This window comes from Nicotiana tomentosiformis, chromosome 1, assembly GCF_000390325.3.
Source record: "Nicotiana tomentosiformis chromosome 1, ASM39032v3, whole genome shotgun sequence".
NCBI lineage: Eukaryota > Viridiplantae > Streptophyta > Magnoliopsida > Solanales > Solanaceae > Nicotiana > Nicotiana tomentosiformis.
The window spans coordinates 38,123,538-38,137,275 of NC_090812.1; the positions used below are offsets into that span (position 1 = coordinate 38,123,538).

At 35.8% G+C, this 13,738-nt stretch overlaps 2 protein-coding genes across 3 annotated transcripts; one reads left to right on the forward strand and one right to left on the reverse strand.

Annotated features, from left to right (window-relative positions):
- The first annotated feature begins 823 nt into the window (after window positions 1–823).
- LOC104117995 (uncharacterized) lies at window positions 824–5,486 on the forward strand. Its single transcript, XM_009629153.4, has 4 exons — window positions 824–1,211; window positions 2,386–2,580; window positions 4,426–4,607; window positions 5,002–5,486. Exons 1-4 carry the CDS (start codon window positions 920–922, stop codon window positions 5,317–5,319), a joined length of 987 nt encoding a protein of 328 aa, XP_009627448.1. The 5' UTR covers window positions 824–919; the 3' UTR covers window positions 5,320–5,486.
- A 4,998-nt stretch (window positions 5,487–10,484) lies between these two features.
- LOC104104128 (GDP-mannose 3,5-epimerase 1) lies at window positions 10,485–13,609 on the reverse strand. 2 transcript variants are annotated; one of them, XM_009612133.4, is made up of 7 exons: window positions 13,470–13,609; window positions 12,248–12,658; window positions 11,988–12,081; window positions 11,766–11,895; window positions 11,538–11,670; window positions 10,966–11,173; window positions 10,485–10,888 (listed from the first exon to the last, which is right to left on the reverse strand). In XM_009612133.4, the coding sequence occupies exons 2-7, from the start codon at window positions 12,655–12,657 to the stop codon at window positions 10,733–10,735; spliced, it is 1,131 nt and encodes a 376-aa protein (XP_009610428.1). In that variant the 5' UTR covers window position 12,658; window positions 13,470–13,609; the 3' UTR covers window positions 10,485–10,732. The 2 variants fall into 2 exon arrangements, with proteins under 2 accessions (XP_009610428.1, XP_009610429.1); XM_009612134.4 differs by having other exon boundaries at window positions 13,464–13,598.
- Between the last annotated feature and the right edge of the window lie 129 nt (window positions 13,610–13,738).

Here is a 13,738-nt window from a genome sequence, read left to right on the forward strand (position 1 = left end):
TAGTGTAGTAAGTTATAAATATTTCTAAGTGTGGGTGACTTTTCAATACTTTAAATAACTAATATATTTTCCGACTTCCAAATAATTTCCTATCCATAAACTCTTGGTCTTATAATAATTTCAAATTAGTTTAGGAAAATAATACAAGTGCGCGTTCATATGACTTGACCAATCAGCTTCGAATAATAATAAATGTGTTATTAATTGTGTACACGTACGCGTGACATGATTCTTGACGCCAAACAAAAATGAGTACACGTACGCGTGACTTATTTTAAGATAATTTTTATAAATCTAATCAAGCAATAAAAGCGGGCATAGGTAAAACATGAGAATCAATAAAATACAGGTTATCCAAAATTAATATAAGCCAAATGTAGTCAATAAAGCGATCGTGCTAGAACCACGGGACTCGGGGAATGTCTTACATATTCTCTCCGATCAACAGAATTTCTTACCCGGATTTTATTTTCGCAGACTAATAATAATAGAGTCAAACCTTCCTTTGACTAGGGATTCAAATAAATAGTGACTTGGAATACCCAAAAAATTAATTCTAAGTGGCGACTCTATAAATAAAATAATCCCTACTCAAATTTGTCACTTTAATTGAAAAACTCTTTAACCCACAATAATCCATAACACATATATCTTTTGTGGGAGGAAAAGGAGGTGTGAGACAAACTTAACAGAAAAAGAGTATATTTAAATTAATAGTATTACGATAGGCATATATTTGAAATCAATGAATGATATATTTAAACTTTTTCTAGTAGCACAAAGGTATATTTGTCTTTTTGGCGAAAGTAACTACATTTTCCTCAATTTTCAAACAAAAGTGCGTTACTTGACGTGTTTTCTTTTCTTTTACTCACCGCCAATTCAAGACTTCTCAAAATACTCTCTCATTAAAAGCAAAATGTCGGACGGAGGATTAACGGTTTTGGACGGATCACAGCTGAGAGCCGTCAGCTTATCGTTACCGTCATCGGACGGCAGCTCAGTCACCGGAGCTCAGCTTCTCGATTTCGCTGAATCCAAAGTCTCAGAGTCGCTCTTCGGCTTCTCATTGCCGGATACTCTCAAGTCCGCCGTTCTCAAACGCCTCAGCGTTGCCGATGACCTTGATTTCCGCCGTGAACAGCTCGATCGTGAAAATGCCTCGTCTATTCTCCGAAATTACGTCGCTGCCATTGTAGACGAACTCCAAGGCAAGTGTTTTGACTTGTTCAGAAGTACTAATATTTGTGCCGTACGTACTAGTTTAACGTATTTACTAATATATTGTTCTAGCATGAAATTATTGGTAATTGATATAAATTAGAACACTGGAGAGAAAATTTTGAACTAGTCATCTTTGTTCTAATGATTCCTCCATCTATTTAAGCTGATAAATTTCCTTAACTCAGTAAGATTAAAAACTAATTCTTTCACATAGCAAATAATATCTAAGAATTCTTATTTATTAAAAAAAAATATGGAATGGTTGCCTCATGGACCTATCTAAAAAAGGTCTTTTTGATAGGTATGCTATATCAATATAACTGATGTCTGGTATAGTCATCTACACGTTGTGATGAAAATTTAAAAGCTACATTTTCACCTTCTCGAACTTGTTATGCATTTGGTACTGCGCAAAAGCTGTAAACAGGATTCAATGCTCTCAGTTCTCTCACATACGGAATTGGTGAGCAGATGGTCTCACTGAAGCCTCCAGTTAATAATTATGAGTGAAATGGTGCTGTTGTTATTTTATTACTTGAAGGTTTAGGAGATGCTTTTAAAAACATTCACTTCACAACTCTTTTGCAGTGACAGCCTCCCTCTGCTACAAGCTAGTTTCCAGTGTAATGCATCCTAATATAATTGATGCTTCTGTAAGAATGACTAATATGTTACACTCTCGCTTCAATATTCCAAATGCTACTTGAGACAGATTGATGGCATGTCTTGCAAACATGTTCTAGAAATTGGTTTTTGGTGCATTCCTATGCGCTAAGACTACCTAAACTTCTGAATGAAAGATAAGTTAAACTTTCAAGTATTTGAACTTTTATAAAGCTGCTGTCTTTGGAGACTGAAAGTCAATTAACTGTTAAAAGAACTAAGTACTTCGGTCATTGAACTAAATGTTGCAGTTTGAAAAAGCAGATGATGTATTTAATGGCCTTGTAATTGCAAGATGGACAATAAACATACTAAAACCATGACTACATGTACTTCATGTTCTTTGAAATTGGCTATGTATGCTATCGGTGTCTTTTGTTTGCTTCTATGCTGGTTTAGATATTTAAGTGCAATGCCTGACTTTCTGTTCATTCGATCGGGGAACCGGTTTCATTAGATGAAATGAAAAGCATACTGATTTCGTATTTGCATGTTCAGATGATCCTATAGTCATTGCAATTTTGGATGGGAAAACTCTTTGTATGTTTTTGGAAGATGAAGATGACTTTGCCATGTTGGCTGAGAATCTTTTCACTGATTTAGACACAGAAGATAGAGGAAAGATCAGAAGAAATCAAATACGGGATGCTCTCATTCATATGGGTGTTGAAATGGGAATTCCTCCTCTTTCAGGTTTGCTCCCAGTCTTCCCTTCTCCCCAATAAAGAGCACCAAATGCCGGTTTTTCCGTTGCATCGCTGGATACTATTAAATGTGTTTAAATGATGAAGCTTTACTCAAAAACCTTTTTTTTCTTATGTAACATCATTTGATATTATTTCTTCTCTGCATTTGCAAAATTCTGCAAATGCTATTTCTTAGGAGAAAATGCAGCAGATACCCCTTAACATTTACACTTTGACTTTGTGCTCCTTAACTTTTTTATTTTTATGGAAATTAAATGCTTTGACATTATAGGGTGCAGAGTTGACGAGCGATTAAGGCACGTAATTTAGTTACCAGTACATGCAGTAGAGGTAGTTGGAAACTCTTTTTGCTCTCTTAAAGTTCAAAAGCTCATAATCTGTACCAGAAACCAGAATGGTCTGGTCCCGGATTGTTATTTTTGGGCTACATTAGCATTGCAAGATTGAGGTTCGGGTAGATCCCAGCATGTCTCCCTGTCATGTTCATTTTACCAGACATGATGCACCTAAGTTGGTTCCTTAAGAATGGCCTCATCCTTCTCAATCCTTGCCGTAGAAATTCCTCTATTAGCCAACTGGGAGGCCGGACAAAGGGCTTCACATTAAGAGGCTCAGGGTTCAATGCTAGCTGTGAGGAAACAGAATAAATATACATAGATATCCTCCAAAATTTGATATGATAGACTCAACGAGAATCTGATTCTTCAACAAGGTAAAATATAGTCGAATGGATAAAAGATATGGTATCATAAAGAGTCTTTCACGTTGTTATTTCCACTCTTCATAGTTTTTGATGAACGACATGACTTTGACCGCTTTCTTTCTCTTTCAACACGCTGTACGTGTGGACATCCCAGAATCCCCTGGTTGAGTTTCACAAATTCACCAATTGCCTGTAGTACCACTGAATGCTATGTTATGTCTTTGTTGCACTCCATGTTCTGTAGCAGGTTTGCATTTAATAGCAATTTTCAATTTCCGTTATACTGCACAAATGGGCATTAACTTTCTTCTATTCGGCTTCTTGTCTTCTTGAATGTCGTATTCTTAATATAGAGGTGATCATTATAAAATATAACCTCAACTATGAGCCAGAGCTCCGCAGCATACACTGGCAACTGTTAGAAATATGAAGTTCTCGCTCTTGATTGGTGTTTAGGTGTGGAATTTGGAGATTTTAACTAGATAAATAGATCTGATTGCTGAAAAACCCTAAGGACTTGCTGGAAAATATTACTAACATAATAATGTTGACGTGAAGACTGGACTTGTTGACTGGATGTATCTGTGATAGAATGACACATGGAAGTAGACTGACTGAACTGGACACACTGGCTAGCCTACGTTTTTGTTGGTGACCTGACAGAGTTATTATGTCGCTAACGTGGCTGACACGTTGTAGTGACAGAGACAAGCTTTGGCATGTGGAATTATGCTACTGTTAGTGGCAGTAACAGCACATTTGACAGTGAAACTGAGTGCGATTTGGAATGCTGTATTTGTCTCGTCAAGATGAAGCTCTAAGTGTTGTTGGTTGGCCAATTTGGCTACAGGATTGACACGAACCTTGAGGCAGTAAATAGATAGACAGGAGATAGATTTTCCACTGGACAATTTCTTATGATTATCTCATGATACACACACACCTTATACTGGACATTCTCTTATGATAACCTCATGATTGTCTTGTTTATCATAATCATCGTATAGCGGACCATTTCTTGTATTGTTTTCTAATTCAGAATCTATAATCTTGGTCGTAGCTTGCAGTTCAATCAAATATTATCGACAGTTTATTTCGGTGCTAAATCCTAGCTTTGATATTAAGCAGAGTTTCCTCTACTAAGTGACATTTTAAAGAGGCATGGGGCTGAAGGAGAGGACGAACTGGGGCAAGCCCAATTTGCACATTTACTTCAGCCTGTGCTTCAGGAGCTGGCAGATGCTCTTGCTAAGAACCCTGTGGTTGTAGTGCAGAAAATCAAGATCAATAATGGTTCCAAATTAAGAAAGGTAGCTACTTCCCCGGTTTTATGTACTTCGATCTGTGTTGAAGGAAACAACTCTTAGGTTGCACTCACTGTGATCCATGCATATTTTGTTAACATGGCACTTCATATCCCCTTTATATTTCTTCCTCATCTTAGCATTTTTAATACTCGAACAGCTTGGTGAGTGAGATGAAGCTATGTACTTCCAACATAAATTTAGACATAAGAATCCTTGTCAAAAAGAAAAAAAATAGACATAAGAAATGTGTATAAAAGGGAAGGATTTCAGCCTTGTGGGTGAACCTCAAACAGAAGTACTTCACTTACCTTTGGTAAATTTAGACTTTTAGTTTGAACTAACCCATGTGTCTTACAGTCTGTTTGTTCTAATCTTCTCAACTGGTCATTTGATTCAGGTTTTGGCTGATGAAAAGCAACTAAGTGAGACAGTAGAGAAGATAATGCAGGAAAAGCAGGATGAGAAGGATAGTCTAAGTAACAAAGATGTTATTCAGCGTTATCTCGAGAAAAATGGAGCATCATTGGGCTTGCCACCTCTGAAGAATGATGAAGTGGTGATTCTTCTATATGACATTGTATTAGGTGATATAGAAAATGGACAGACCGATGCAGCATCAGAGAAGGATGAATTCATGGTTTTCCTGAAGGATATCCTTGAGAAATTTGCAGCTCAACTTGAAGTTAACCCAACTTTCCATGATCTTGGCAATTGAAGTTATATACGCCCTCTCAATATAAGTTATTCCAGAAAGGTCATATATATGTATCGTAGCCTTTGCTTTTGGTGCCAAGGCAACTTATAGTGTTTAGTTCTTATATTGTAGAATAACAAGTATTCATGAGACTAAGATAAATCAAACATGTTTCATTTGCATCTCTATCATTAGATTTTGATTGAACTTTAGTAGAAGTGATTCTAAATATCTATCGGAAAGAAATAAGTCCAATCTCCTAAATGCAGATATGTACCACTACAAGATATTTTCCTCCAACTCCCTGTCAATCACTGGGTGACAGGATTAATTACATAGTCCATTAGCAGGTGAAGGAGGCTAAATTATTGTCTCAAATATTTTCTGAGGACCCCACGAAAAAATGAAAATGACGCAAAAGCAGGAATGACTTTTTAGTTAGATTTACCTTTTCTATGGGTAGAAAATAGTTTAATACTCTCTTACATTTACAAGTTTGAATAAAAATAAATTACAATTCGAGGAGGGGCTTATTATATAAGACAAGACAGAGGTGCAAAATTTCGACATACGAGACTGAAAGTGCGTAGTTTAATAGTACGACTACTTAACTAATAAATAAAACCAAATTTAGGATACGGTTCAGAGGCTTTAAATGAGATCTGGATCTACAAGTAAGATCAATTAACCCAAACCAAATAAAAACCAGATCGTGGTCAACCCTTGCCGGATTCTCAGTCTTTTTCAAAATGAGCGTTAAAATTTAAGAATAACGAAAATCTCTTGCCTCTCTCGGTTGGTTACATCTGGATTTGCTTCTGTTAAGATAATATATATTGTACGTAAACAAAGAAACTCGAAGTTTATCTTAAACTTTTACACGTGGAACTTATATTAATAAATTTCTTCTACTTAGAAATTTCTGCCTTATTTCACGGATGGAGAAAGTTTATCGACTCCATATTTTACTAAGTGGTTGTCAATATAATAATCAAAGCTACCTACCTTTTTGCTAGAGAATGCTCCATAAGTTTTTCATGATTCAAATATGTAGGTCATACCAAGGAAATGAATGATGTTTTGAGGTGATTTAAGAGTACTTTCCACGCTTTTATTCTCACAACTAATAATAAGTGATTTCCATCTCACTGGCGAAAGAACAAAAGAGAAAATGACAAAAATTAATGTAGTTGGCTTATAAACTATTAGTGGAATCTTTCTTCTCATATCTCTCATTCATTGTTTTGAGAATATTCCTAGAAGAGAAGTATCAAGTAAAGTAGGAGATAGTTCAAGTCCAAATGGAGTTTGGAACCTCAAATATGGATGCGGATTAGACCCGGGTGGAAGTTGGACTTATCCTTGGGTTACGGGTTTTGGTCCCGGTTGCTCCATTTATGGTTTCGTCTCAAATTCAAACAATGATGATCAAAATGGTGGTTTTTGGTTTAGGTTTGAGTTTGGGTGGGTTGGATCTTCATCAAGGGATGGCAGGAGCTCCGACTATTATGGTGGTGATGATAGGATGGGTTCAGGCTCGGACCAGGGTTCGGGCTCGAACCGCTCCATTATATTGGATCTGGATTCAACAAGCCCGCCGACCCTAATTAATCTAAGATCCCAACCACGAAATTTAATTAACATAATGTGACATCTATTTAAAATCTAAATACATCACGTTTTTAATTCAAAAGATTACCTAGTATTAATTAGCTCATCCGTGTTACTTGGACCTCCATATTTTCTGTTAAATGTTCCCAAAAAGGTTGTCAATTTATTCTTCTGCACGAGTAATATATCTGATTGTAATCTCAAGATAAATGCACAATTACAATGCTCTGTTGTAGCACCTGCCGGATGATATGTTTTTAGGAAAATGATACTGTATAGCCGCTTTTAAAATAATAGCGAAAAAAATATATATTTTTTGTATATATATACATTTTATATATTATATATAAAAATTATACAAATTTTATATTATATTTTTTCGGGTACCAAAAGTAAATATATTCCGGAGCAGTAAAAAAAAAATGATAGTATCTCTATATTTTCTCTATATCATGTTCAATCTTAGCTCAAAATAGGGCTGGCAAGTGGGCCAATCTCGGGTCTAAACGGGCCAAGTGGGCCGGTTCAAACGGTTCCGGGTCCGGTCCGGGCCCCGACCGCGTGCTAAACGGGCTAAGTGGGCCCAATATTTTTTTTTTGAAAAAAAATAATATTAAAGACAAAAGGATGTTAAAATAAATATCTAAGATGTATAGATATTCGAAATATATATAGTATATAAGATGTATATATATATATAAGATGTATATATAGTATATCGATATAAGATGTATATATATATATATATATATATATAAGCTATATTCGAGACAAAAAAATATTGTAAAGAGATATGCCTTGTAATTTTATTATAGCATTAAAAAATATGGCAATATCTTTCTTAGTCTTCATCTCCCTATGGAATGAGCACAACAAAGTGCTAATACCACCATTGAGAAGAAAAAGAAACTAATCAAGATGTGCCAAAATATAAGTTACATAATACATACTAATTTTTGTTCATACAAGTTACATGGTATCTCTTACAAACTTCATAAATCTATCAAGGTTCGGAGGAATTTCCGTTGGTGGTGGCGGAAAAGTTGCTTGGTCATCGCCACTTTCGGGCGAAGCAACATCCTCCGTAAGTTCAACTAGCATTTCTTCGTAAGTTTCGTCTTCATCTGGTTGTGATTCAGCAAGTCCAAAATTTTCTCTTTCCGACCGGATCCAATCTCTGAAAAGTACTGATTTTTCCAAACTCTCCCTCATAGACGCTCTATAATCACCGAGTTGAAGTCTTGCTTGACTGAAAGCGCTCTCTGATGCTACTGTTGAAGCTTGAATAGTTAAAATGTTTCGGGCTATCCTTGAAAGAACCGGGAAGTATTTTTCTTTGTCCTACCACCATTCCAAAAGATTAAAGGAACCGTCGGGATTCACTTCCTCAATTCCCTGCGACAAATAAATTTCAAGCTCATTTAGTTGTGAAAAATCACTACTACTAGAACCTTGAGAACCCCTAAACCCCGCCCAAGCACTAAGTGCTCTTACTCCCGCAGTTCTTTTAGATGATTGAGAATCAAAAGAAGAATGAGTTGGAACATTTGGTCTAGCATGATTTAATGCAACTTGATAAGTATTAAAAATAGTTTGAGCATTTATTCTAATTGAGGCTATTATTTCCGGAAGTTGAGACAATTCCTCATCTTTAAGTGCTAAACCATTATAAACAGTTTCATACCAAAAATGAGGACCTCCTAATTTTATACAAGGATTTAACAAAGCAGAAACACCATAAATAGGGGGAATAGGGAAAAAATATTTTTTAAACTTTTTTCTCATAGAATCAATAGCAAGTTTATAAATTTCCCCGCCCTCTAAAAAATGAGCAAACAAATTTGCAAGTTCTGCAATATAAACTAAACAGTTAGAAATAGTAGGATAATATTGCCCAAAAAATTCATTTGTAGTAATATAAAATTTTTCTAAAAATTCTACAAGTATTTTAACATTAGCTCAATTCCCATTTGTAAGGTACTCATCATCATCACTTATATGTGTATTAAATGTTGAGTTTATGGGGTTTCTATATTCATATGCAACAACCAAACTTTCATATATGTAATTCCATCTAGTTGGACAAGGTTTAGGAACTTTTCTTTCTCTTAGGCCAAATTCATCGCATCTTTTAAAATATTCTCTAAGTCTACTTCTACGGTTTGAATAAAAAGCCAGTTAAGAGCCATTTTAACCTTTTCAATTTCAATATTTAAAATTCTCATACCATCACCCACAATTAAATGATAAATATGATAAATACATCTAACATGAAAAATATCACTAAATATAGAATTTAGCGTAGTGGTAAGCAATGCTATAGCATTGTATTTTCACCTACCCCTAGGGCCTTGTATTTTCACCTACCCCTACCGACACTCCCCAAATAAAATAATTTCGACCCTCCTATCACTTTTGGGCACTTTTTCTTTTGATAATTTCCTCTTCTTATTTTAAGAAAAAGTTGATAAGCAAATCTGCAAAAATATGACCCACACATGACATAAAAGAGACCACGTCAGTACTGTGGGTAATGTATCATAGTCATATCTCCTGTCATAGGCCCCAGGAATCACATGTTTTTGAATCTCAACAATTAGGGATAGACACAATTTGCCATATGCAATTTGTGTTTGTTGGTTTGTTGTTTAGGGTATTGCTTTAAGTCATTTTCTTATTTGGTTGTATGAACTTTTGTAATTGGTTGAGACGATCTTTCTTCAGAAACAAATTAATCACCCCAAATTATACGGATCGCTAGATACCATTTTTCAAACTAGTCATACCTCCTTTTCTACTTTTGGATTGTTTGTTTGAATCTTTGGCTATTAAGAAATAGGACAAGTTTGAAAAGTGTATGAATTGTGACGTGAAAAATTATGATCCATATATTTATGATATACAAGGACCACTGAATAAATAAAGATGATATGTTTTCTTCTTTCGTGTAACTAGAAAGTTGCGATGCAACTAGCTATAGCTTCCTAGTTATCTTTAACAATAATTGTAACTTTAATAATAATTGTAAATCACATAGTATTTATTTTCCAAGAAAAGAGAAAGTTACAAAAGTACTTTTATAGTGGAGTTTTCGTGTTGTGTAAATGGTCATTTCTCTTGTTGTGTTAATTGCCCCTTCTTTTGGTAAAAAAAATTGCCCTTCTCATATTGTTTCTTTGATTAAACTTCCTTAACCAGAGTTCTCGATTTCAAGCTCGAGAATTTGAGTTCTCGTTAGAAAGTATCTTTATCCCTATATTGTGACTATCCAACATGAATCCGGATTGCTCGGGCTAATAGATTTAGAACGCCAGATAGTTAGAGCAAAAGAAGAAGTTGACCCTACATATTAAGGGTCGCCAGATGCACAAAACTGATTTAGAACGCCAGAAAGTTAGAGCAAAAGAAGAAGTTGACCCTACATATTAAGGGTCGCATGCACAAAACTTCTGCACAAAACTTCTCGCGTTCACTGACGGACTGCTTCCATAAAGTCTCGCTTTTGTAAATACTTTATTCATGTAACAATCTGATTAAATAATAGACATGATCACCAAAAGGGGAACAGCAAGACCTTGAACTGGGAAAAAGATGTATTGCCAATTATTGGATTATCATATATAGATCTTCTCAAACAACTGATAAATACAGCTGAAGCATTAAACCATCCCCTTCACAAGCCAAGGGGCTTAAATTACAAGATTCAAAACCAAGAAAAGCCAACAATTACTGAAAATTTAACACATTCACCTACGACAACCATATTAATAAAGCAGCAATGTCATAGCAGTGATTTGGCTTCCAATTAATAGAAGGGATGAACTTATTCCTTGCCATCAGCAGCACGAAGGGAACCGAGTTCAACTGGAGCTTGAGTGCCCACCACCTTAGACGATCCATAATTTGCAATATTAACTCCTTGAGATTTCTCTTTCTCGATCTGCTCCTTGATCCAGAAGTATGTAATTCTCAAACCATCCTGCACCCAATCAATGATCGTTAGTTTATACACGTGCAGAAACACACAGTTTTGCCAAATGCAAATGATCACACTACCTTCAATCTCATTGTCGGAGCCCAACCAAGCTTCTCTTTTATAAGGGTGTTGTCTGAGTTGCGACCACGAACACCTTCTGGGCCAGGAATGTGGTGGACAGGAAGCTTCTTGTCCTCAAAGCTAAGAACCATCTCAGCCATCTCATTCATGCTCACCATCTCATCACTTCCAATATTCACTGGCTCCCGGAAGTCAGACTTTGTCAATCTATATAAAGGAATTAAACATTTTAAGACTACATTTTAATGGAGGAAAAAAATCAAACATGCCATCTAGACAAGAGGTTCTTCAATGACCTTTATTAAATGTCATATTCAGTAACTAAACTAGATTCATTAAAACTAAGCTAACGCTACATTTATTTTATTTCCAGTCCGAAGTAAAAAGTCAAATCTTTCTAGTAAACATGTTTCCAAAGTATAAACAGAGATTGCCTTATTCTCATAATTGTATCTGGTCTAAGCAGTAAAAGCATAGACAACCTCAAAAAATTCAGCATAAGTGGTTATTTATAGTAACTAACTCTTGATTGATTGTTTTAATTGTATAAAGAAAATGAAGATTTGGTTACCTGAGAACCCCTTCAACACACTCATCAATGAAGGTGAATGAACGTGTTTGAAGTCCATCTCCCCACATTTCAAACTTATCTACTGCAGTTTGGGCTTTTCTACAAAACGCGGCAGGAGCTTTTTCCCTTCCACCTGAGATGCAGAAAAAGTTAAGAACAAAACTTCTCGTAATCCATATAAAGACAGAAAGGAATTTGTCCGGTCAACAGCGACTATCAATAAATTACCTTTCCAAGTTCCAAATGGACCATAGATGTTATGGAACCTTCCAATACGACATTCAATTCCAAAATCTTTGTTGTAATGCTTGCACAACTCTTCGGTCGCAAGCTTCTCCAAGCCGTAAGCATCTTGAGGCTAAATTCCAAACCAAGGAAAAGTTAAAAACCGTTATGTTGGAATTACTTAATGGCAAAACAAGGAAACATAAGTATTTTTAGGAAACAAACCTCTGCTGGCCATGCATCAGATTCTTTCAAACTGACATTTGTTTCAAGTTGTTTGAACTCGGGGTAAATGCAAGCGCTAGATGCATAGAAGAACCTGAACAATACGATGGTCAGACATCAAACTAATCCAAAACAAATGAATGTATCTGAACTAACTTGACAAATAAAGATATATGGTAATGCATCAACTCCTGGTACTTTTAAACTTGAATTTTCTGACATTAGAAAACCGGAAAAATACATCAAACCAAGATAAAGACCTTTTGACACCATTAATCCGAGCAGCTTCCATCATGTTGAAACTGATCATAGTGTTGTTATAGAAAATAACAGAATGGTTAGACTGAATGAAGCCCATGCCACCCATATCAGCAGCAAGGTTGAAGACATGATCAACATCTTTTGTAACCTTCAAGCAATTATCCATAACCCTAAGATCCACAAGATGAAACTCATGACAGAACATATCTTCTGTCATGTGCTCATTCTTCTTCCAATCGGAGGCAATTATGTAGTGGCCCTCGCTCTTCAAACGACGAGCAATGTGGGAAGCAATAAATCCTCCGGCCCCAGTAATGGAAATACGGAGCTTCTCGGTTGGCCAGTAAGGTTCCCTCTCAAGATTCTCATAGGTGTAAGCACCATAGTCCATGCCACCTGAGCTTCCCATTCTAAAAACAATTACAGTCAGTCAAATGGCGTTACTCACAAAAAGAGCAGGCAATATCCGCACAAATGAACACCCTGATGTTGAAAATGTTAACCATGTTTACTACTCAAAGGGTGAGACAGTACTACCACAGTGAGTAAAAAGTTGTAAAATTATTCTTCAGCCTTATGAATTTATAAATTTAACAGAACCTAAACTAAGATAGACATAGACAGAAACATAGAAGAATTACACTCCATAAGATCTTTAGCTAGAAAGGAAAAATATATAACAAGGGAACTTCAATGAACTTTCTGTATAAACTATATCTAGTCAAGTGGTTAAGTGAGAACATTAAAACAACTGAGCAGAGTCCTTTATCCTGCAAACTAGTAAATAAGTTTCCAATACACCCACAAATACATATTCATAAGAGAAGTTGGAACTAAAACTAAATCAACATTACTTAGCATTTCTTTTATTTCATAGTGACAAATAAAAAGAACTTTTCTGAGCCAGAGCATCCAAGAAAATAATAAAAAATAGAAAGCAGTGAGATTTCACTCCTCAACAGCACCTTCCCCTAGCAGGACCTTCCCACTCCTACCCCTACCCCTACCCCCACCCCCCACCCCTGGCCAAACAAATAGTTCACAATGGGTGGATACACAAGCAGATGAATTAGAACACAAAGATTGAAACTTTTCAAGAAACACAGAGCCCAAATACACAAAAAACATCCAAATTGACAAATCAAAAGGCATTTTCAAGATTCACAAAATAAAAGCACAAACACAGGGGGGGGGGGGAAGGGAGAGTTTTCAGACCTTTACCTCTAAAAATTTGGAGGAGAAAAGTGAGGCAGCGGAGAGATTAGAAAGAGAGTTGAACGGTTGAGAGACAATGATGATAACGAAAATATGGGTTTATATAGAGAGAGAGCGAGAACGTGCAAAGATGACAGACACTACAGAAACCAGACCACCCGTTTATTTTTACCACATCCATCCAATTCTGAATTATGAAAATCATGTGTACACAGAATACAGATTTACCGAGGAGATTGTCTTTCTTTTAAATAAAAAAGAGTTCCATTTTGAAA

Coding starts and splice junctions, on each gene's coding strand:
- LOC104117995 (XM_009629153.4), top strand. CDS start 920: ATGTCGGACGGAGGATTAACGGTTTTGGACGGATCACAGCTGAGAGCC. Junction 1,212..2,385: donor CATTGTAGACGAACTCCAAG/GCAAGTGTTTTG, acceptor TTGCATGTTCAG/ATGATCCTATAGTCATTGCA. Junction 2,581..4,425: donor GGGAATTCCTCCTCTTTCAG/GTTTGCTCCCAG, acceptor GATATTAAGCAG/AGTTTCCTCTACTAAGTGAC.
- LOC104104128 (XM_009612133.4), bottom strand. CDS start 12,657: ATGGGAAGCTCAGGTGGCATGGACTATGGTGCTTACACCTATGAGAAT. Junction 12,082..12,247: donor CGGATTAATGGTGTCAAAAG/GTCTTTATCTTG, acceptor CGTATTGTTCAG/GTTCTTCTATGCATCTAGCG. Junction 11,671..11,765: donor TCCATTTGGAACTTGGAAAG/GTAATTTATTGA, acceptor TCTGCATCTCAG/GTGGAAGGGAAAAAGCTCCT.